The 24,079-nt window shown below is 34.8% G+C and overlaps 2 protein-coding genes across 28 annotated transcripts; both read left to right on the top strand.

Moving 5' to 3' along the window:
* Nucleotides 1-2,170: 2,170 nt before the first annotated feature.
* Nucleotides 2,171-21,604, top strand: VPS25 (E2F/DP family winged-helix DNA-binding domain-containing protein). 27 transcript variants are annotated; one of them, XM_089823274.1, is made up of 12 exons: nt 2,171-2,590; nt 5,595-5,680; nt 5,854-5,942; nt 6,313-6,378; nt 6,691-6,810; nt 7,139-7,191; nt 17,556-17,708; nt 19,428-19,567; nt 19,984-20,037; nt 20,140-20,228; nt 21,052-21,127; nt 21,236-21,604. In XM_089823274.1, exons 7-12 carry the CDS (start codon nt 17,659-17,661, stop codon nt 21,355-21,357), a joined length of 531 nt encoding a protein of 176 aa, XP_089679400.1. In that variant the 5' UTR covers nt 2,171-2,590; nt 5,595-5,680; nt 5,854-5,942; nt 6,313-6,378; nt 6,691-6,810; nt 7,139-7,191; nt 17,556-17,658; the 3' UTR covers nt 21,358-21,604. The 27 variants fall into 27 exon arrangements, with proteins under 27 accessions (XP_089679400.1, XP_089679401.1, XP_089679397.1 ...); XM_089823275.1 differs by having other exon boundaries at nt 7,096-7,191; XM_089823271.1 differs by having other exon boundaries at nt 6,313-6,405.
* Nucleotides 11,688-13,009, top strand: LOC149570745 (uncharacterized). Its single transcript, XM_089823263.1, has 2 exons — nt 11,688-12,572; nt 12,690-13,009. Exons 1-2 carry the CDS (start codon nt 11,838-11,840, stop codon nt 12,879-12,881), a joined length of 927 nt encoding a protein of 308 aa, XP_089679389.1. The 5' UTR covers nt 11,688-11,837; the 3' UTR covers nt 12,882-13,009.
* Nucleotides 21,605-24,079: the final 2,475 nt, after the last annotated feature.

Genomic DNA, 24,079 nt, shown 5'->3' with positions numbered 1-24,079 from the left:
CTCTTGGATTTCTCTTAAATCCCCAACCCTTATTCATAACCCACGTACCATTGATATCATTGTTGGGCAGCGCGCTGCGTGTGTGGGGAATGAAGAAGGCTTGGTTGGAAATCGTTTTAAACCACCTAAACTTTATCCACCAACCGTCTAGCCACTTGTTCCATCTCCATACGTATTACAAAGCCTTGCCCTCACGCACGCAAGGGACAATGGAGACAGGTCTGTCAGCGCTGATAGACCTTGGTCAGCGCGTTGGTGCTTGGGTAGCGTGAAGGTAGGTGGGGTATGGCTAGGGTAAGTCTTAGGTGGGGTATGGTTTGGGGTTAAGTCTTGGGTGGGTGTGAGTTAGTAGTTTAGTTAGTGGTGGTGCGGTTTATAGTAATTATTAGTTATAGTGAAACATAAGTTTAGTTTTAGATTAGGGGTTTAATGATATAGGGTTAATAAAGTTATGTTATTAATGGATAATATAGGATTGTTAGTTTAGTATTAGACAGTAGTATTGATGTCTAAGTTAGTTTTAGATATGTTACTAGACAAGCTAGTCTGAGTTAGTGAGTTAAATTGTATGAATAGTTAGGATTTGTCAAGTAATGTGGCTTACTAGTTAGTTTTTTCAATTGATTAGTAATGTAATTATTTATTTCACGTATTAGTATATGTCACTCTATAATTGTTTTAATTATTTAAATTGATTTTAGTTAGTAATAATAGAGATCAAGTTGGTGCTGTTGATTCTATCATTCGATTAATGTTTTAATTGGTATTAGTTATTTCACGTTATTAGAATGTTAATTAATGTTGTTAGTAGTCGTTTCTTTATTATTTGTAAGATTATTTCTTAGATTTAAGTAGATATCTTATGTCATTAATTAGTTTTTTCAAAATGGTGAGATAGTTAGTTTAACTCTAATGTTGGCATTATAAATGTGGAGTTGAATTTATTCTAATTCTAAATAAAGTCTAGATTAGTATTTGTTTACATAGTTAAGATAATGTGTTGGAAATTGTGGATATGTAAGTAGTTAAGTTAAATTATTTCGTTGGATACTTTAATAATAAGAATCACTTAGTAGCTTTAAGATGTACTTTCAACTAGTGTAATTTGATTTTAGTTAATACTCTAGTTAGCTACTGGATAGATTTAGTTCTAGTTATTATGTTATTAAGTTAGTGTATGGATGTTGGTATCTTTTGCTATTGACTTATAATCTGAGAAAGCTAATTTTCCATTATTAGTAGGATATGAGTGATCATAGTGTTTTTAATAATAGATAGCATTTTTGTATCTTGAATTTGACTTGGGTTAATGCCGGTTATAGGTTGAATTTGACCATTAGGTTCAACTTAAAGTATTGAAGACATATCATGATAGTTGTCTGGCATTTCATGTTACTTTGTTCTAAGGATGTACAATCTCATTTGGGTTAAGTTTGTATGAAGTTGTTAAGTATAAACTAGACTTAATTTAAAAAAAAAAAATGTGTGTGTTTTTGCCCTTACATTTTGGGCATGACAGTTTTGCAAGGTGGACCCACCTAGTTTTGGCTGCGCCTCTATTATCTTTGGTTGATCAATCAATGATACTTGCACAAGTGTCTTCTCTGTAGGTGTTTCTATGATTTCCTCGTTTGTTCCTTCCATGGGGACCATATCATACCCACTGGTGCCTTGATGTAGATTCTTTATGTAGTTTTACTGTTGTAAATTTACCAAAGCCAGGGGAAGTAATACAGGAAGCCTGAACAGGTGTAGACTGAAATGTAAGAGGTAAGAATAAGGGAAAAGGCGTACTTGGGATCTACCTCTAGAATCTCATAAATATGGATCCACTAGTAATAGCAAAGCCTTTCGCACTGGATGACTGGGCCCACTGGTTGCCAAAACTGCCGACCAAACCAAATCTGCCCTTGCACTGATTGCCGCTGTTGCTGACCCTACCTTGGCTCCTGCACGCTGTTGAATAGAAATTGAAATTCAACACCCAGATTCCTCTTTCACGGGTCACATCTGCTTCCTCTTCCCTCCTTTCCCGGAAAAAGACAAACAGGTGAAATCGCCCCCATTGCGGCAGAGACCCACGAGAACTCGCTCCGTTAGGCCCGGATGTCTCTCGCTCCGTTAGTCCGGATTCAAGTTTATTTAAATGGCTCCGAACAATAAAGGCAGGAAGAAAAATATTTTTTGCAATCCGAAATTAGAATTTTTTTTAAAAGATCAAAGTCTGATATCATTTAATGAAAGCCTCTTTGATGTCCGTCTGAATTAAATGAGCATTCATCTTCGTGTGAACCTGTTAATTGACACGTGCATTGGGAGGACAGGGATTGTTCGTATAGAAAACTGGAAGACCTTGGTCATTGCTTATTTTTCTCCTCCTGCCGCCCACATAACGTGATTCATTCTCTCTCAGCGTTTTGGTGCGTTCGGGTGAAGTGGGTAAATTGTACCAGGCATTGTCAGTAAAAGCTTCTTCATCCAGGTAAAATTATTGAAGAACACCACTCGCTTCACATGGTCTTGGACCTTTAAACCGTGCCGCCAATTGGCCTCTGCTCTAGCTTTCCGCAATATTTGTCGCGGGGATGTGGTAAGGGTTTTTACAGTTTTTATTGTTTCTGCTGTGGATGTGATTTCGTGATATCCTTGTTGTCTTTAAGATTTTGACTTTAAATGACAAGTGAGGGTTTCAAATTTGTGATTTTTTCATGAAGTGGATTCAAAATTTTTTTAGGTTGTTGATTTTTGAAAGCCGATTCGAGTTTAAGGTTTCTCAGATTTACTTATTCCGCTGTCGAATGTGATTTTTAAATATTTTTGACTGTAAATGTAAGAAAGGGTTTCAAATTGTAATTTTTTCAGGAAGTGGATGTAAATATTTTTGAGTTTGTTGAATTTTAATAAGCCGATTTTAGTTTAAGGTTTCTCAGATTTGCTTATTCTGCTTTCGAATTTGATTTCACGGAATTTTGACTGTAAATTTAAACTAAGGGTTTTGATTTGGTAAGGGTTTCTCAGTTCTTTGCTTTTCTGTTCTGGCATGTGACTTCATGTTATTATCATTTTCTTAGGATTCTGACTGTACCTGATTTTGCATTATCAGCATTTCCTTAAGATTCTCACTGAATATATATATAAGGGTTTCATAGGTAATTTAAATGTTGATTAAGGTTTCTCTGTTTTTTTCAATCTTTCTTAAGATTCTGACTGTAAAATTTAACTTAAAGTTTTCAAATGGATGTAAAGGTTTTTAATTTTTTTGTTCTTAGACGTCAATCTAAGTTTAAATTTTTTTAGTTTTGCTTGCTCTGCGTTGAGATGTGATAGTGAGATTTTGAGGTTTGATCTCATGTTACCTGTTTCCATTTTGAGATAAATGGATGTAATATTACCAGTTAAATGGATGTTATTTCAAGTGTCCTTTCGAATCTAAGATTCCTCAATTTTGCTTCGCTCTTGTTTGGAAAGTGATTTCATGTTATCTTTTTTCTTTCACCAAAAGGTTTTCATATGAAATCTTTGCATAAAATGGATGTAAAGTATTTTTATTGTATTATTCAAATATGGATTCAAGTTTCAGATTTCTCAGTAATGCTTGCTTTGCTTTACTATATGATTTCACCTTATCCTTCTGAAGATTCGAAATGTAGATTTTAACATTTGAAGGGATTTAATAGGAACTCCTATCATAAAATAGATGTAAAGATTGTTACTATTTAAAATTTCGATTCAAGTTTATCAGGGCCCGTGCAGGTTATAGTGGTTTATGCTATAAATGGTATAGTATGTTGTTATTTGTAAGTTGAATATGAAAGAATAACATATGGAATGATCTATAGCCCCTCTTTTGCTTAGAAATTTTTTACTTTATGGGTTAATAGTGTGAATGCATCTCAGTGAAGTGAGACTAAATTGTGCGCGAGCTGGGTAGTTTGTTTGATCGGAATTTCGTAAGTTGGGGTTCAGGGATGGTTTTTTTTGTGGATAGAAGTTCTTTATGTCCTGGTATCGGTGCTATATTTTAGATTAATAATTTATGTCAAATCAGCTTTATGTTTTATACAAGGATCTTTTGTTACACTCAAAAATCTGTTCTCATATAACTGATTCCTCATCCAAGTGCTGACGTGTGCTTTTATGATATATCTGCTGGGGCATATGATGTTTTTTTTCTCACTCAAAATTCTCCTGATTGTACAACAATTTGAATTGGTTTTGCCTATGTTTGCACATGGTGACCACTAATGCCTTCTTGGAGCAAATTTAATGTTTTTGCTTTAGAGTTTGCTGTTTGGATATCAACATGATGACAACCCTATTGATTTTTCTCAAAGGTAATGATACAGATCCCAAAGATAATTAGCTAGAGACTACTGTTTTTCACCCCTCTATTGTTTGGCCACATTTTAACCACTTCTTAAGCAGAAGTTCATAAAATTCAAATATCCAAGGTATCTAATGCAAGAGCATGCTGGGCACACGGCAATCAGCATCCACAAGATAAACATTTGGAAATATTCACACAAAGGAACAGAAGGATGCGAAGAGCTGAAGGGAAAAAGTTCAATTTAGATTTTATACATAGAGATCAGGCAAACGAATATATTCTCAAATCTTTGTTCCTGGTCATGATTCCTTGAGTTCTTATAGCTGAATTGGTCACGATTCCTTGAGTTCTTATATCTGAATTAGAGACGTAGAATTTTGTTTCAGATAGTAAGAGAAACTGTATTAAATATTAATTTTCGCTGCAAGAATAAGGCCACCATTGATTTGACTTTGTTTCCTCAACTTCATCGAGCCAAGTAAACTTTTGCGGTGCCATCGACCTATTAGATCATTTCAATCAATCAGGCAACAATTCTCCACTATAAGCAGGCTGTACTTTTACAGTCCAACTATTCTATTCAATCATTTATCTACATTAATATACTCTCTTGAAGCGCCCTTTTTTGATTGAAAAAATTAATAACCGAAAGTAAGGCTAAAGATAATTTACCAGCATTTCCTACTATATTTTAATAACTTTTTCTCTTTAGTCATAAAATGCTATAGTATGTTTAGTTTGCAAACACTTTTTGGTTGTAATTTGTTATAATCACTTGTATACTAAGATTTCATTATATTGTTGGATTAAAGGTCTTGACTCTTGATGCACTGCTTTGTATGGCGGCCCTTAAAATGTTTATCTATGGTCTGCATGCAGCAATATTTTTTCAAGTCATAACCTTGCTGCTACAAATTACCATTGTATTCCCTTCAAATTTATTGTTCCTACAAATTGCCATTGTGAATCCTTAATGAGTGTAATGCATATGGTGGTATGTGAGCAGGTCTCAGGAGAAAAATGATTGCTTGTATAGAGTTTAAGTGTAAATCAGGGACTTCACACGCTACATGTTTGAGAAAAATTCATTTCGAAGGATAAAAAATAGATTTGTAGTGTGCATTGAGTAGCTTTTCTATGGATGGGTTAGATGAAATTGCATTGAGAACCATATGAAGTTAAGAGTATTCAGTGTAATAAAGGATGAGTGTAATGTAACTGTTGGCCTTATTTTTGGTTGATTTTTATGGAGTAAATTTCAATGCAGATGATAGTAAAAGGCTGACTTCACTAAAACGTAAATTTTGTTTTGAACCTTTGTACTAAAAAAAGGACCCATTGCATTTGAAAAAGGTACACTGTACATGGCCATTGTTCAATTTCGAGTAGTTGTCATAAGATTTTCAATATAATAGATTATTGGTCATATTATTCAGCTTCATTTGTTAGAGCATGCCATGATAAATTTAAAGTATAGCAGTTTTTTCATTTGATCGACATACAACATTAGATTGATAGTTTTGCAGGTTATGCAAGTAGTCTTCTGTGCATTTGCGATAGGTCAGAAAGCACAGGGTTTCATGAAGGAGCCACTTAATAAAAGGGCTCTAGAGAGGTAATAAAACATCCTACAGTATTCTGTTCTTGGATTGTTTCTGGCTTTAATGTAGCATGCTTGTTACGTTTATCTGATTTGGATGTTAAAATAGCATTTGTGATGTAGCTATTGATATGGAACTGGTTTATTGTGCTATATGTTTGAGCCATTTTTCCTGACGTGAATTTTTCTAAATGTTACTGAGTTTACTTTTAATATGCTCCTGTGTGGTATTATATACTTTTATTTTATAGCCATACTAGTTCTCAGCTCCGTGGAAGTGTCTATTTTTGGATTTAGATAGACATTCTAATTGAACTAGAATTTCACTATTTAATGAGGTGTGTGCCTCAATTATATTTAACTAGATTTTCCTTTTTGAGGACAGGCTTCTTGAATGATCCAGAACTGAGCGTAGTTGCTTAAACAAAGCCAAGCAGAGAGTGGATTTATGGTATAAATGTTTTTACAGATGTTGAAGGTTCATGAGCTTCACTCTGTTCCATTTTTGTGTTTATTATATAATATTTAGAAGCTAGCTAGAGGCATACAAGCTTAGAGAGCTTAATGGTCTCTCCCTATCTCTTTCTTTCTTTCTCATTTTAGCGTCAATGGCTGCTGTTAAAGCTGATCAAAAGTGTTAGATGAAATCACTTAAAAGATTGATACTTAAATTGCTAGAGCATCAATGTTAATGTGCATCTTTTTTCATCTCGACCCACTGAGAAGTGGTGTATGTTTGACATATCCTCTTTGTGACATCTAGGTGAATGCATCTTGAGAACTTGACCTTTATTTCCATGTTTACAAGTTGCCACATATTATACCACAGCGGAAGTATCTACTGAAAAGCTGGCTTGAGGCTTCATCCATATCTGCATTCATGGTATGCTAGGAAATTGTTTCCATTTTTAGACAACTCGAGTATGAAGACACTGAAACCATATTTAGAAGGTGACATTTAGAGGACACAATATAAACTGGCTTTCTTTGTATTATGTGCAACTTCTGTGAAGTTTTTCTTAGCAACTCATGATGTATTTCATATCTTGGAGTAAAGTTAATCTAAATGATAACTGAATCCACTTTTAGTGCTGGTTGGCTATCATTGTAATTCAAGTCCTGTAGAAGCTCTTTCATATTAATTCTGACTTGTTAATATTCAATGTAGATTTTTTCGAAGTTTTAGATTACAGGACATCATTTTTCTGTAGGGAAGCTTTCAAATCTGGCACCCATGAACTTTGGTAATGGCAGCCCAACATAGGTGGGTATGGTAATTACTTAGAGTGGCTCAAAACATTTTGTCTTTAACTATTTCTTTTTACATTCTATGACTAAAACAGATTGAGATCTTTTTAAACATGCTGCGTGTGTTGGTAGTTTACTTTTTGCCTGGGTTATAATTTCCTAATGTATTTTTTCCGTCGATTTCTGTACTGCTGTTTGGCTTGGACACAAAGCTTTAAGTACATTTCTTGCTTTTTCAAGTTAACTGATTATTACTTAATGCCAACCCTTCCCTTCGCTGCTCCACAACAATACAATTACCACACATATGGCAGGAACTATGATGCTTTGTGTCTCTTGTATTGGAAACGCCTACGGCATAATGATACGGAACTCCATATAGTCAAATTTAGGTACTTTATTGGTCTTCTCCCCAGAAGGAAAAGAGAGACGTGAGTATTTTCAGACACCCAAATATATAACACAGCCATGACAGACCAGGGTTCGATCCTGACAAAGCAGTAAAAAGGAACGGTATGCCAATTAGATTTTCCTTTTTTTCTTCTGTTTTGAGCCCTAAATCTTTACTTCTGCAACTAGATTATGATCCACTGGTGCACAATACAAAGCAGTTGTTGCCCCCTGAATTGGACCTTTGCTACTTTCATTATATTAGTACTGGTTTGATATATTTTTTGAAATCCTCAATGTTGCTTGGGTTTGAGAAACTTCTCTTCCCAGTTGATTATGGTTGCACATTTTCAATTGCTTGTTTGGATGGATTAAAGGTTTTTTTGGGTGAAGACAAAGAGATTGAGTACTTAGATTCCATGTGACATTTTAACCTCGTCTATTTTCTTGAGGTGATTAGGGATAATACTGATAAAATTATCTTTGCTGGGTGCATTTTTTTTGTTATTTGCCTCGCAAGAACAATGCTTGACTGGTACATTGTGGATTACATTGTCTTTGCCGTTGGTGAAGATGTGTAATATTCTTTTCGTGCCTTCATGGAACTGATATATACTTCTAGTTGAGAAAATGGCTATTGAATACTTAGTAGATAGAGTCTTTCTTGAGTATACACATATTAGTGATTTCAATCTTTCATTATGTACAATAGATGGTCTTTCATGAGTATACACGTATTAGCATGACTGCAATATTTCATTTTGCTATTTGGAGTTCAAATTGAATTGAATTGAATGAATTTTAATAGCGTCTACGAGGCCAGGCGGCCTATGGGACCATATGCATGTTCTTTCCCATGTTATCCCGTTTGCTATGTATTTGTGCCAGGATACTAGCTGCCTTGTGTAGATTGGTACCCGCAAAGAGTTGGTGCAAGTGGCCCTCCTTCAAAGCATCCTCGTATTTAACTCGAATATCTTGGTGTGCAATGCATTCATGTATAAGGTGTCATTCCGTTTCAACATATCCTTTATTGCAAAAGATGCATGTTATTTCTTCCCACGCTCCTTGGGTATCGTCCATTTTCCTATCTCACATTGTAGATGATGGGATCCCGTTCTTAACTGTGCAATCAGCAGCCTATTTTTATCTTTCATGCCTATCTAGAGGTAGTCTTTTATTTCATGGCACCACATGGGGTTGAACTCTTTCACAGTGTATTTCTTCTCCCCATTTGTTTTGTCCACATAGCAATTTTAAATTTTTCCCGCACATAATTTTTTATCCCTTCATTTGTGTTGGGGCACTTTAGGATGTCAATGTCCCACTTAACCACTTTTCATTCTGTTTCATCCTTGTTTTTTTTTCTCCTGTCTATTTTCTCTTTAACCACCATCTTGGGCCAGCTTTGATCGTTCATATTTTCAACCTTATTTAAATAATTTAACAAACGAATAATCGCAGAGGTTTCATCAGGAACATTCTTGCTTTCGCCAAAGAGTATCTCACAAGGTACGGTTGATTTGACTTAAAAGTGTAGTAATGATAAGGTGCTTCTGTATTCTTTCTACCTACTTCCATTTGTGAGTGGTTAGGCTGCCCCCCCAAACTTGACAACCATAAAACACAATTGGAGTGACCAACGACCCAAAAAGAGTTTTTTTGGTTTTCCAATCCTAGTGTTCTACCTATCCACACCTGTTTTGTAGCAAAAAGAGTGCCTTCCATCCTCCTTTATACTCTTGGTTTTGCACGTTGCCAAGTTGAATTTGTTGTTAAAATCTAATGCCCAAATACTTGTATTCTTCCACAATCTCTAGAGTATTTCCTTCTAAAAGAAAAAAAACTTGCTATTGTTTCTTTTTCAAAGAGAAGATCATAATTTTACAAGGTTACCGGAAACAAAACCCCCCAACCTTTGACATGCGTATGGCCGTATCTGATACGGATACGCAGACGAAACGGAGGAAATACGGATAAAAATCGTATCCGCCCGTTTTTGGAAAGATCCCATTTTCGAACCCGTGTTAGAAATGATGAAGACATATTTCTAAAAAATTTGAGCCGAATTTTTTATAGAATGTCGCGTTTTCATGTCGTTTTAAAGAAAATATCTACTAGACTGCCGGTTAGACTCGTAATCACTAGAAAAAATTGGGAAAAATTCAAAAATATCCCGTAATCGTTGGGAAAAACAAAACTCGTGCAGCTATAAATAAACCCCAAACGTTCAAATAACGAATGAATTTTTCCTGCGCGGTCTGGTTACTCCTGCACGTGGTTTGAATACTCCTGTGCTTGGCCTCCATCTCCGAATTCTCCTACGAGTGGCCTCCAATACTTGCGCGCGGTTCATCGTCATCACAATACGAGAGTAATTGTTTTAGATTAATTTTTTTTAATGTTCATTTCAGTTTTATTTTTCAGATGTTTGTTAATGTTTCAGTTTTATTTTGTAGATGTTTGTTAATGTTTATATCATATTGATATAACCCTATTTATATGTTAATGATTGTGTTCTATATAGTTCAAATAAAATGTACAAATTACATTGCTAAGTTTTATTTTACAAATATAAATAAATATAAAATTTAATAGTTTAATTTTAATAAATCAATATTATTTAGTTTTTAAAATAAAATAAAATAAAAATTAATTATTAAAATTACAATTATAATTATTAAAATTTAAACTAGTTTTATATTTATATTTGTATTTATTTTTTAAAATTTAAACTTCGTAAAAATTAATAAATATTAAATAGTATTATAAATTATAATTTATTAATTATAGTAATAATATTTAATAATTCATAAAGCGTAATAATTGTCATAGACTTTAGAGTTACCATTAGAATATTAAATTTATATTTGGACGAAATTAATTAATATTATGAGTATATTTAATTTATTTTTAATTAATAAATAATTTAGATTTAAGTTTCAAAGTTATATTCTTCTAAAATTAAATTTGAAATAAAAATTATTGCACATATATTTAATTTAACCATTTTATAAATTATTATATTAATTTTAAATTTGTGCTTTATAGCTTAATGCAAATTTGTTTTGATTTCATAATTTTACTAATTTTTTATTTTTTTCAGGAACCTAATCATGGCGTCATCGTCAACAGATGTTAGAGAATTAGAAAATGACAAGTGGATCAAACCAAATGCTAAATATCCATTATGGAAACGTGTAACCATCATTGAGAAATTTCAAGGCGGTGGAGGTTTTAAATGGAGGTGTCATGAGTGTCTGATTGATTATAACGGTTCTTATACCAGGGTTCGTGGACACCTCTGTCACATAAAAGGTACAAGATGTGAAGTGTGTCCTGGTCCTAAGGTTGATGGTCAACCAGGGAAGGGATTGTCACGCGAGAAGATTGCAAAGTACCAAAAAGAAGAGGATGAAGCTAATAGTCAAGTTCTAAAGTCAACACAAAGGTCAAATCTCAATAAACCTCCTTCGCATCCAACTTCAGGAACATCTGCTGGTGACAAGAGGCATAATTTAGGACCTCTTGAAAAGGCATTTAATTTGCAAAGTCAAGAGGATACAGATCAAAGTATTGCACGTTCTCTATATGCAAATGGAATTTCATTAACGTGGTTCGCTCGCCATATTGGCAAGAGATGGTTAGGTCTATTAATGAAGCTCTAAAAGGATACAAAAGCCTAGGGTATGAGAAGGTTCGTACTACTCTTTTGATTAAAGAAAAAGAGATTATTGATAAACAGTTGCAAGTGATTCGAGATTCATGGAAAATTTCAGGAGTTTCCATCATTTGTGATGGATGGAGGGATGCTAGAAATAGGCCACTAATCAATGTGGTTGCAATGAGCCCAAAGGGGGCAATGTTTTTGAGAGCAGTGGAATGCAATGCTGAAGAGAAAGATACACAGTTTATTGCCAACATTCTAATTGAAGCAGTTGAATCTGTGGGGCTAGAAAGTGTTGTTCAAGTGATCACAGATAATGCAAAAGTATGCAGAGCAGTTGGGTTGGTCGTGGAGGCAAGATATCCAAAAATTTGGTGGACTCCTTGTGTAGTTCATTCTTTGAATTTGATGCTACAAAAAATTGGCAAAATTCAATGGATACAAAAGATTTATGAAGAAGCCAAAGAGATTCAGATGTTTATTTGTAATCATCACATGTCACAGGCCATTTACAGACAATTCGCTAAGCTAGAGTTGTTAAGGGTAAATGTCTTGTCTCAAAAATATTCAATTTGTTTTTTTATTGAAATGTATTTAAGATTTATATGGTTTTAAAATGTTTTTTTTTATTGAAGGTGGTTGAGACACGCTTTGCCACACACTACATTGTTCTCAAAAGGCTTGTTGATGTCAAACTAGCTTTGAAAAGTATGGTGATTAGTGACATTTGGGCAGTATGGAGACAATCACAAACAGATAGAGCAAATGATGTCAGGAGGTTAATTCTTGATGAGGATTGGTGGGCTCAAATAGATTATTTGCTATTTTTCACTGAGCCAATATACACCCTGATCCATCGGTGTGATACCGATAAGCCAATATTAGGTGACATCTATGATTGCATAGATACAATGATGGAGCAAGTTAGAGATATTATTATAGGAAAAGAGCAAGATCCCTTTGAATTTTTTTATAAGCAAATATATGATGTAATAAAAAAAAGATGGGATAAAATGCCAACTCCATTGCAACTTTTGGCATATGCTTTAAACCCTAAGTACTACCATGCTGATATGTTAGCATTGCCAAATAGGACAGCACCAAATAGGGATGTTGAGGTTGGTGAAGGATATAAAAAAGCTTTCAAGAAAATGTTTACAGAGCCTAGAGTTGTTGCAGAGATTCGAGATGAGTTTTGGACATTTGCTTCCTCTGATGGAACTTATGCAGATGTTGATGCAATGGCAGATAAAAAAGAAATGGATCCTATAAAGTGGTGGAACTTCCATGGTGCCATGACTACACATTTGCAAATGCTAGCAATCAAGCTTCTATCACAGGTTTGATTTTATATTGATTATTCTAATAAGAATTATTTCTTATTTCAAATGTTTTTGATTGTTTGTGTCTTTGTAATTGTAACTTATAAATTGTAATATAAAACTCTTTTATTGCAGGTTTCTAGTTCTTCTGCATCTGAGAGGAATTGGAGTACATATGGCTTTATCCACTCTGTGAAACGAAATAGCTTGGTAGCGAGCAAAGCAGAGGACCTTGTCTATGTGCACTCTAATCTTCGTCTATTGTCACATTCCTCCACAGACTACATCAAAGTACTTAATAGACTTGGGATGTACAACCTGAGATAAGTGACATTGATGTATCCATAAATGCATTGACACATCTCAACCTCAATGTTGAGAATTCTGACATGGTTAGAGGACCCTTCGCTGAATCGTTAATGGGTTCTGAGAGTCTAGGTGGTGGCTGTACTCAATCTAGCTATCCTAACTCTTTGGAGAATATTGATGATCTAGATCTCGAGTTTCAAGAGAACAGTGATGATATTTTTGATAGCATGTGATTCTACCAAACTATTTTTGTATTTGAATTTCGTTTTAATAATAAAACTATATCTAACTATAGTATTTTGGAATATGTCGCAATTATGTGTTGATATTGCTTTCATTATAATGAAAAACTTCTTTAATGACTCTAAAAATTTGTTTTATATACATATATATATATGTTTTAAGAATGTTGTATTTGCCGTTCCCAAATAAGAGGTCTCAAAAATTGGCCGTACCCGTACCTGATACCGTACTCGTATCCGATACCGTACCCGTGTCCATGCAACTCTGTAATTTTAGTTTGGCTAGTGTTCACTTGCATCCCAACTTCTTGACAAAAACCCTCCAATGTTCTTAGCCGTTCCTTAAAATTCTTGGCTGTTTGAGCTAATAGAATGAAACCATCTGCATAGAAGAGTAGTTTAATCACATACTTGGCAAGTTGGACTCCGCCTCCTGAAGTTTTGTTTAGCCAGTCTTCTAAATTATCAATATATAATCCAAATAAGGTGGGTGGTTTGGGGCAGCCCTATTTTACACCAACATCATTGCTAAACCATTCAAATATGCCATATTTTGTTCTGATTCTAGCTCTAACCTGCTCATAAAGTCTATGGACAGCCGCTTGAAACTCGTTTGGAACTTTAAGATCCTCCATATGTTTCCAAAGTTTGTCTCTAGGAGCTGTGTCAAATGCTTTTTTGAAATCAATGGAACAAGAGAAATCTCCTTGTCCTTGGTATCCTAGACTTTCTCAATGAGGTGTCTAAGGGTGACATAGCGATCAATAGTGGAGTATTTTGGTCTAAAGCCAGCCTGTTCTTTTGCTCTCCTCTTCTTTTTCTGACCAGCTATTGATTCCACTCTCTATCGTGCCCCCAAATAATTTACCAAGGAGTGGGCTTACCATGATTGCACAATAGGTAGATGGATTATTGCTGTCTCCACTCTTGTGAAGAGGTATAACCACACTGGTGGTCCAGCTTGTCGGGAAACCACTATGATTCACTTAGTTGAAAATATTTTGGATGCGAGGAGCAAGAAGTTCCATTCCCCATTTCAAAATTTCAGCTTGCAGCCCATCAATGTCTTTTGCTTTGTTATTTGCTAAATTCTTTATTCCTTGTTTTATATTTTCCACTAAGAAAAAGTTCAACAGAGGTGTTGATTCTAGGGGGATGTTTCTATCTTCAATTCGCTCATAGAGAGATTTGGCATATGCTAACCATTGACCCTTTGTGATATTGTTTTCTAGTTGCAGCTTCTTTTGTTGGAGCTCACTCCAAAATCCTTTAGGGGTTAAGTTTCCCCAGAGAAATAAGTTCCTCACTTCTTGTGGTGATGAATCTCTCCTTTTTTGCTTTTATTAGGTTCGCATTAGTTATTTGTCTCTCTTTGTCTAATTCATTTCCCTTGATCATTTTCTTTGCTGCCTTGCACTCTTCATCCTACCATGGATTTGATGGAAAAGTGTTGCTGTCCCTTTTCTTGGATCGAGATCTTTTGCAAACCTCTAAAACCTTGTGGATTATCGGAACAAGCAGGTTGCTGCAGATATGTTGTTCATGCTCCCTTGTTCCTTTTTGTGAATGATCATCTGTTGCTATTTGAAGATGGTACTTTAAGGCAGCCACAAATAGTTCTTGGTTTTCTTGGTTCATGATAATTTTCCCTTGAGATTTATTGTTTTTGGGCAAGCTGGCATCTATTGCCTGCAAGTTGTAGTTGTGAATATCCAAGTTTATGTGCAGCGGCATGTGATCAGATTTCAGCTCAATAGGACATGTTCCAATCTGAAAATCCAGAATTCTAGATGTGGAAGTTTGAGAGCAAAGGACAGTCTACCACACTGTGACCATCGTACGTCTTACATGTGACACCTCCTAACCCTGGCCATTTTTCCATACGGTTACATATGATCATACCATGCAAGCTGCGAAGACCTAGTAATTCCATCCCAAAGTGAGACACATTTGCTTGTCTGTCTTGTGATACCCTTTTCCATGCGTGATCTATATCTTCCTCTAACCAAATAGGATTAACCTCTCCTCCACTCTCGCTGCTCAACTGAATTGGCTGGTTATTTGCTGTCCTTGCATTGAAGTCGCCCATTAAAACTATCTCTCCCATAGAGCCGAAGTTCAAGATGTCTTTCTTTAACATAGCATATGGGTCCTCGTTGTCAAAACCATTTTTCTTATATAATTTGGAGTTTTTTGGAGCAAAATAACACCCAGCCAACCAAATTGTTGTACCCTTCGCCACTAATTTCAACCATATAAATTGTTTGTTAGGATCTTTTTTCTCAATTTTTATAGTATCCTCCCATTCTTTTCTGATTAGGACTGCAACCCCCCCATGTCCATTACCTGAATTTGATCTTTTGTTCCATACCGAGACTCTATAACTGTCAAAATCTGGTATCTTGCAGCCCTTGTGTTCATGTATCTCTGTAAGTATAATGACGTCTTTCGCTTCGGCTATTGGCCCCAAACCCGGTCCTTGTCTCCACGGAAAACCTCTACAGTTCCAGCTCACCACCTGTAGAGACTTCCGGAGGGGGGGGGGGGGTCCGCATCCCTATTTATTATGGAGATTTGTCATTGATTTGAGCTTTGCCATTTTTTAGCCCAGCTCAGAGCCCTTTTTCTCTTGCAGCCTTTTCCTTTTCCCATTCCTTTCTTTGTTCTTCCAGTTGTGCAAACGTTAGATCATCATCCAAATAGAATTGTGTGCTTTTTAACATTCCCCTCATTTTTGGAATTGCATTTTTGTCTTCTGTGTTCTTTACTGTGACTCTTATATGTCTAGGTCTGCTATTATCTAGCTTCCTACTGATCCTGACTGCATGCTGAATATTACCTGTCCACCTCATCTGATCCTCTAGAAAGTCTCTTACTAAGATGTCTGTTCTTTCTTCTTCTCCGAGATCTTTTAACACTTTGATAATGAGATTCCCAGCTTTATCTATTCTATCTTTTTCTTCCATTAACTGCTTCCTGATTTGTTTCTTCATATTTTCATTTGATTTCTTTTTGGGAGCCCCATTTACAACTTGTGTCCAAGATTTGGCTGCCTCTATTTTCTCTCTTAGGCTGTTTTCTCTCCTCTTCATGTCTTCCACTGCTTATTTGATTTCTTCCATCTGATTTGCGCTGCCCCTATGTAGTGGTTCTAATATCTCTTTTGCCGATCTGCTTTTATGTAATTCCTGTTTTAGAGCAAGTAGCTTCTCTTGTCCGCTCGCCATATTGTTCTGTAGCTTTGCGACTTCCTCTTTGAGCATTTTGTTTTCCTCTTCTAAGTTCCTGTTGGTTTCTGTGATTTCATTCATCCAGGAGTCCCTAATTTGGTCCTTTATTTGTATAATGCTTACCTCCTCAAGCAGCATCAGTTCATTGACATATAGTTCAAAGGACCGTAGAAGAGGGGAGGTTGTAGGGCTATATGTTCTCTGATGGTCATGGTAACCCTCCTCTCTTTCCATCTTCTCCTCTTCAGTTACGATATCTTTAGTTAGTTCTGCCCTATCTTGTTCCTGAATAGACAGGGCCTCATTTCCTTGCTGTTCCTTTCCACTTTGCTCCTGTTCACTGTCTTGGACATGAGTTACTTGTGGGGTAGCAGTATAGTTGTTTTAACTATTTTCGGGAGGATCATGTACAGCTTCCTTTTCTGTATTTGTCTGCATCTTAAGAGCCCCTTGTATTTTTTTGCATTGACAAAAGTCAACCTCTCTTTAATCAACATTCCACTGCCTTCATTTGCATCTGCCCACTGAAAGTTCGATCTCAAGGGCCTTATTATGGGCTCTGTCTGTGCCATGTGGCCCTTCCTTGAAAATCTGTCTTTGATCTGCATCATCTGATTCTCAGGATTCATTTGCCCTCCTTGGCCTACCCATCTGAGCCATGCCTCCAGAACGTGTGTGCTAGGACCTGTTAGAACTGGGTCAAAGGTTCTTGTGTATGCAATGTTCATCATCCCCTGAGCTTGCTTTATTTCCAGTATAAAGTACCCCCTGAATTTGCTGTGTTTCCCGTGAAAAGTATAGGATCTATTGTGTCTGCTTTTAGAGTGCTTGAAGTTACTGTGCCAACGTAGGGCAGAAGAGACACAGTAAAGAAAAAGAGAAGGGGGAGAAAGGCCAACCTTCTTCCAAGACGATCTGCCGGACTTTAGGAACTCCTGCTTGCTTGCTGTTCCTGCTCGCTGCTAGCTGCTCTGCTCGCTCACAATAGCCCTGCTTGCTGTTTTGACTTATGCATATAATCTAGCAAGGTTTTAAGTGATACTAAATGGTGGCTTAGATTTAATGTACATGCCATCCAGGAACGGGGAAGGTATCAATCTGCAAAATTGTTTCAGGAATATGATATATTTTTGTAAAATTAAACTTTTTATATAAGCATTTTCTTCACTGAACTTTTTCAGTCAGACTTCTAATAAGAATTTTTAATGAATGCTTCACAGATTAAGTTTACCAGGAAAAGCTTTTCTGGTTCAGGAGTCTGACAGGTTAGCTGATCAATGCAATAGAATGAACACTTAGTTGCAGTATAACAAGAAGATATAAATGGGGGATTTCAAGCTACCGTATTTCTTCAATTATCCTCCTTACTTCACGTAATCACTTTCCCATTTTCATGATTGGTTGTTATCCATACTACATAAGCTTTCTATAATGTTTGAGGGATATCTTTGCCTGGTCATGTAAGTATTGTAACTGAAGTTAGGGATTAAAATTGTTAATGCTTTGAAGCATATAAGAAATTGCAAAAAGGTTTTGTAGCTTTAAAGTAATAATTTATTATATGTTTGAATATCCCCAAGCAATGAGAATGGATTGTGTGGAATTTGGATATGACTGAAGGAAACAAAACTAAAGTTTGATTTCTATAACTGATTTCTGTTGGGTTTTACAAAATTGGTTGGTTAATAATAGAAATCATTATTTACTTTGCCGTACAATCATTCTATATTTTAATGTTATAAACTCTTCAATCTGTGAATAGATTCTTGTGTGTATGTCTTTGTTGAAATGGGCTTATGCTCTGTGTACTGTAAACTTGATGTTGCAAAGTCAATGACAATTATAGCCTTTCAGCAACTACATCATTTGATTCTTCCTTACAACTGTCCCTACCTTATTCCCAGTAGTGTTCCTCTTTCCTCTGCTAGAACGTATTCTCATGGGGATGCTTAGAAAAGACCCAAAAATGTGCTGCCATGTTACAAAGACATAATGTTAATTAGAACTTAAAAATTATGATCTCAGATTTTTAAACTACTGCTGGAACCTGGAGAAAAAATGCTTCAGGGTTTGAAATTTTGAATGAAGAAGAAAAACTAGAGTGGATTTTAAAATTGAACATTTGACACCAAACATAACTCTAGTGACGAAGCATTTGATACTCTACTCTCTTCTTTTCATTGTTCTGCCCCTCTTTTGTTTCTTCTCAAGAAATGGCAAAATGAATGTGTTTTATGTTTCTAAGGTTTAACTTGTGAGTTTGTTTTTAGATCTAGGGTTTTCAAAAGTAATGTATGGGGCCTTGTGGGCCCCACCACCTTTACTTTTTGTCCATTTTTTTGCTTCATAACTTGACTGACTATCCAAGGATTAATGTTTGTTGTTTGGATAGGGGCAGAGACATTTTCAAGGTATTCCTGCATCTTGAAAATTTAATGGGGACAGAGATGCTTAGAAGAGATCCAAAAATGTGGAATTTAAAAAAAAAATCAAACTAGCAGCTCCAGATTTGTAAAATATTGACAATGTCGTATGTTTCAAAAGTGATTTATGCTAAGTGGTAGTATTGATACTCATTTATGGAGAGAGAAATTTAAAAGATCCGGTAACATAAAAAGTTCTTCAATTCGCTTACAATGCCATTGTATTATATTACATCTTCATCTGTTCTAACTCTGTCCTACACTAGTTGCAGGCTATCCTTCATAATCTTTAGAATGTATTTTAATAATCCTAGTTTGGCCCTAGCTTCCAACGGTATCACTAATCTCAGTACTTTAATAGGTTAGCAGTTGATTAAATGCCATTACATTGACTTTTACAAGAGAAAATCTTGGAAGTGATGGACTAATCTTGATCCCTACTCTAGATATTTCTGTGCATATGGATTTTTTTCTTCCTGTTCCCTTTTTAATAAAGGCCAGTTCTTGATGTTACAGTTTGTCCTTGTAGGTAGTTCCAATCTAATTTTTGAAACTTGAGTTATAAACTTGTCAATTTCTGCTTATGATCACAATTCCTTTCAAGACTATAAGTCAATTTGATTCATACAACCTATGCTGTTCTATTCATTTGTTGTGCATCATGTGCAGTTTACAGCCCGTGAAGGATACCCAGGAGAAGCAAGTGCAGTTGTGGAAAGAGTTGATACTTAATTATTGCAAGCAGCACAAAATTTTTATTATTAATTTAGAAGAGGAATTTGCTTTGTTTTCCAATACAGCAATTGATAGTAAGTCATCTCAAATCTGACAGAATATTTACAAAATTATGGCATTGATATCCTTTGTTTTGCTATTAGCAAGTGCATAAGAAATGAAATTAAATGTGTGCTAAATACCTGAGCTGTTAAAGTTGTATTACTGATGTTTTATTTATGTCTATTGAAGTATTTTTTGAATTCAAAAGACTTATCTAAGATTTGAATATTTTTACACCCATTTGGCACAATTTAAGTTGTCATTTCCACTGCACATTAATGCTTCACTTTCAGAATTCCAATGTTCAACATGGGGTTTTCTTATATTAAATTGGTTATTTGTTAATCCAATTAAGTACTTTTGGTCAATGGAGAGCATCTATGTAGTTTTTATTTTGTTTCACGTCAATTCCAAAATGTTAAATTTTTGCCTTGTTGATTATATCAAGGAAAATTAAGCCATGAAGCTAAGGTGGTCTTCCTTCAAGCTTTAGTTTCTGAAGGTTATTCTTCTGAGACCTCTTGAATTACACTGTCCCTTTTGAATATCTTTAATTAGGTGTACAATCCAGCTGAATCTTAAAATTTAAATATATTTTGAATAGGTCGAGCTGAATGGCTGGATAAAGGACGAAAGAAATGTTTGATTCTTTGGCGTCGAATACAGGATTGGGCTGAGTATATATTACAGTTTGTAAGTTTAGGCCTGTATCTCAATAATGAAAACAAGTGCATTTTTCATAGGAGAACGAAAATACAACTTTTAGTTCAAAATCTACTTATGACACTCTCATTCCATACAAACACTTTTTATCTTTATATTTGAGAGCCACTACTTGCATTCTCTTTTTATTCTTTACTGATAATTATTAATAATATTCCTTTATGTTATCTCCACCTCTCTTTTTTCAGCTAATAATAAAGCTTGTATGTAGTGAATAGATTTTTTGATTGGTCACAATGATCTTCGATAGAATTCTTCTAACTGTAGTAACAGAATTTTGTAAATTACCGGTAGAAGTTTCATAAAGGTGATTTGAATATAATTGTTTCATTGACTCAAACCTGAAACTAAATTATGACATACAATGTAATTAGAAAAAAATATTTCATCAAGGTGATTTGAATATAATTGTTTCATCGACTCAAACCTGAAACTAAAGTATGACATACAATGTAATTAGAAAAAAATATATTATATAGCTGATAATAATGAAAGTCTCTTTTGTTAGAGATCAGAATCTTGTATTTTTACATGGAACTTGGAAGGAAACCTTTTGAGGTTAATTTATTTGGATTTTACAATCTTGGAAAAATATGCTCTATTTAAGTGTTAGAAAATGGCACAATGCAATAAGAAATAAATAAATTATAGAGCTGATAATAATAAAAGCCTCTTTCGTGAGAGATCAGAATCTTGTTTTTTTACATGGAAGGAAACCTTTTGAGGTTAATTTCTTTGGATTTTTTTACAATCTCAGTAAAATATACTCTATTTAAGTGTTAGAAAATGGCAGGTCCGAGAAAATGGTCTGGAAGATAATGTTATGACAGTTGAAGAAATCCGGTCAGGTGTCGAATCAAGAGGAACAGGTTTGTAAGCCACAATGCTATTTCATGTTATCATATTGTTATTTTACAGTTTTTGTTATGCTGCTAGACAAGATTACATTTTCTTACTATTTGATCAAATGGTTTCAGACCTTGCTGGTATTGATCACATTATTCTACATCGTGCTCTGAAGTTGTTAGAACAACGTGGCAAAGCTGTACTGTTTAAAGGAACATCAACAGATGATGAAGGCGTAAAATTTTCTCTTTAGGGGTTGATTTGAAAGTTATAATATGTAGTTTCTTACTCTTGAGCAAGTAAATAATGTAGAAGCATGTTCGAGTTGTGTTGGTTTCATTTAGAGCATAGAATTTACATTAAGTTGTGTTGGTTTCGATTGGATCGTAGAACTTGCACCTCATCCTCACTAGTATAACAATCAGATTATATCATTAGATCATGCCCCTTGTACCACGGCCATAAATATTAAATATTAGTATTGAAGATTCTCTTGTTGCTGGGTTGTGTTATATGCTTAAATTTATTTGGTGTGCTTAGATGAAATGATCCAACTTTTATAGATAGGCCTTAGTAAATTTCCAATGGATTTTGGCCTTGGGAGCAAATTGTGGCACTATGATGTCCTTCAAGATTTGGCTTTGGCTACCTATCTATATAGAATTTGAGAACTTGTGGCCCCACCAAGATGAATTTTCTTTTATATTTATCATTCAACTGAAACCTGAATTTTTCAAGCCAAATAAAGATAAATTGTAGCGCTACTACAGTGAAGTTTCTTTTATAGTTGCCTTTTCAATGAAATCCAAATTCTAGACACGATTATTTTAAAATTAACACATTTAGTCCTAAGTAAATGTTAGCCTTTATTTTGAATAAAAATATTTTTTATTAATGAAATAATAAAAGAAGCTGGAAATGCTGCAACAATTAATGACAGATAGTTTATCCTTTCAATATTGCAGCGTACTAAGAAACCGCTAAATAGACACGTGTTTGTTTTTAAGGTACAGCTCACCACACTTTCTGCATACGCTATGGACGTCATTGTATTCTTTTTAGATGTGCAATAGTTTTAGATATTTGCAAGATCACAAGGGTATCATTTCACATTGGCCTGTGGAAAAATGCACATATTTGTGCAAAGCTTTTTCGAACAATTGAACATCAGATATGTTCATTGATGATCATAATTATTCTTCTTTCTGGTTAAGTTATTTTCCAAAGAAAATTTATATTAAAAGACCATTTTTAATCATTGTGACTGAATAAAATTGCCCGTCTTAGCAGTACCAAAAATGATGTTCCCGAATTAAAACTAAGCCGTTAGTTAAAAAATTTGAAGTGTAAGTCGTATGGACTGAAGTCCAGAGTAATGATTGGTTTTACATGTGAAGGAATAATAGGAAATCCATTGCAAAAACCGATTGACATAAATAAGTCATGATGTCCAATCAACCATTTGTAATTGTGATGTATCAATGCGTTTTTTGTGCATCCTAAATTAAACATTTGACGTGATCTTGCATTGATGTTCTATTTCTTGATCGGGAAAGAAAAATGTTCTTGATTGTTGTACAACTGAAAATCTAAATATTGCTTATTTTGTGAAATGAAATTAGAAGAATTGAGTCTTTCTATCAATTAAAATTATTCGAGTAAATTTTCAAAAGAATTGATCCTGTCCGTGAGTCTATTGAACATCTGAAACTTAGTTTTTGGGAGTGTGGATAAACTGATCCCGGTAAAGATGCATTTGTCAATTATGTCAGAATTCACATAGGCTTATTTTTATCTAAAATGTGTGTCTACAGTTTGTTCCATTGAGCATCTCAACTTAATTTTAGGGAGAGTGAATAAACTGATCCAATAAAGATGAATATATATGGAGATGGATAGATATAGAGAGAGATTAATGCATCAATGCATCATGATTTATCATCACTAAAGTCGGTGAACAAAACCTAGGTTAATAGATGAACCATATGTCACACAAAATGAAAATGAAGCATGTCCTCCACGAGCACAAATTAAAATACAACTGCGATAAAATAAAATAGTTGAACAAGTCCTGGGCACATTTGTAATTCATGCTACCACCAGTATGCTCGAATAGACTCTATTATTCCAATATGTGCAAATAATCGTCTTAGAAGGCATAAGACTATATAATACTAATGAATGATGGCGGTCTATCTGTTAGACTTGCTTCCTACTCGAGCATTATATCAGCTTTGAATCAAAAATAAAATCAAGAAGTCTGCCCTGCACGTAATTTGTGTTAGAGCTTTCAAAATAAGTCTCTTGTGCAAAATTCTCAGAAAGGAAACAACAATTTTTTCAAAGGAAAGAATGTTGTTGAATAGCATAATTGATCCTCTCAACATTCATATTCTCATTGTCACATACTCTTCCATTTTGGTTCTCAAAGCATGGAACGACAATATCAACTGTCCACAGATACATGGCATATAAAGATGCAGCATCTTTGTCCGTGGGTTTTAAATGTTGACCGTTTACCAATTGTAATGATTAACTGCTACCAATGATGTCGAAAGCCCATATAGCTCAGGTCGATGTGAAACCACTGTATTGAGCAGAAGTGTGATTCTGAAGTTTGTAAAATGCACAAATGGTCAGTTAAAGTCACATAATTTGTTAGTTAACAAATGCCAGAAGTATTCCATTGAGATACTTGAGGGAACAAAGGTGGAATCGCCTTGATATATTCTGCAGCAAGCTGGGCATTCCACCTTGATATATTCTGCAGCAAGCTGGACATTTTATTATTATTATCCAGGGCAGCATCAATCTCATCAAAGAAATAGAACGGAGAAGGAAACATTGTTTGCAAGCTGAAGGAAAGGGCTAAAGATGCTAGGGCTTGTCCACTAGATAGAAAGTTGAAATTGCACCACTTATGTCTATCTAGATGGACTCATGACATACAATTTAACCAGTTCATTTTATACAAT

Source organism: Cupressus sempervirens, chromosome 3 (genome assembly GCF_028749045.1).
Source record: "Cupressus sempervirens isolate cs-2001-9-10 chromosome 3, ASM2874904v1, whole genome shotgun sequence".
Lineage (NCBI taxonomy): Eukaryota > Viridiplantae > Streptophyta > Pinopsida > Cupressales > Cupressaceae > Cupressus > Cupressus sempervirens.
The sequence above is the reverse complement of the archived record's forward strand: the minus strand, read 5'-3'. Positions and strand labels throughout refer to the sequence as shown.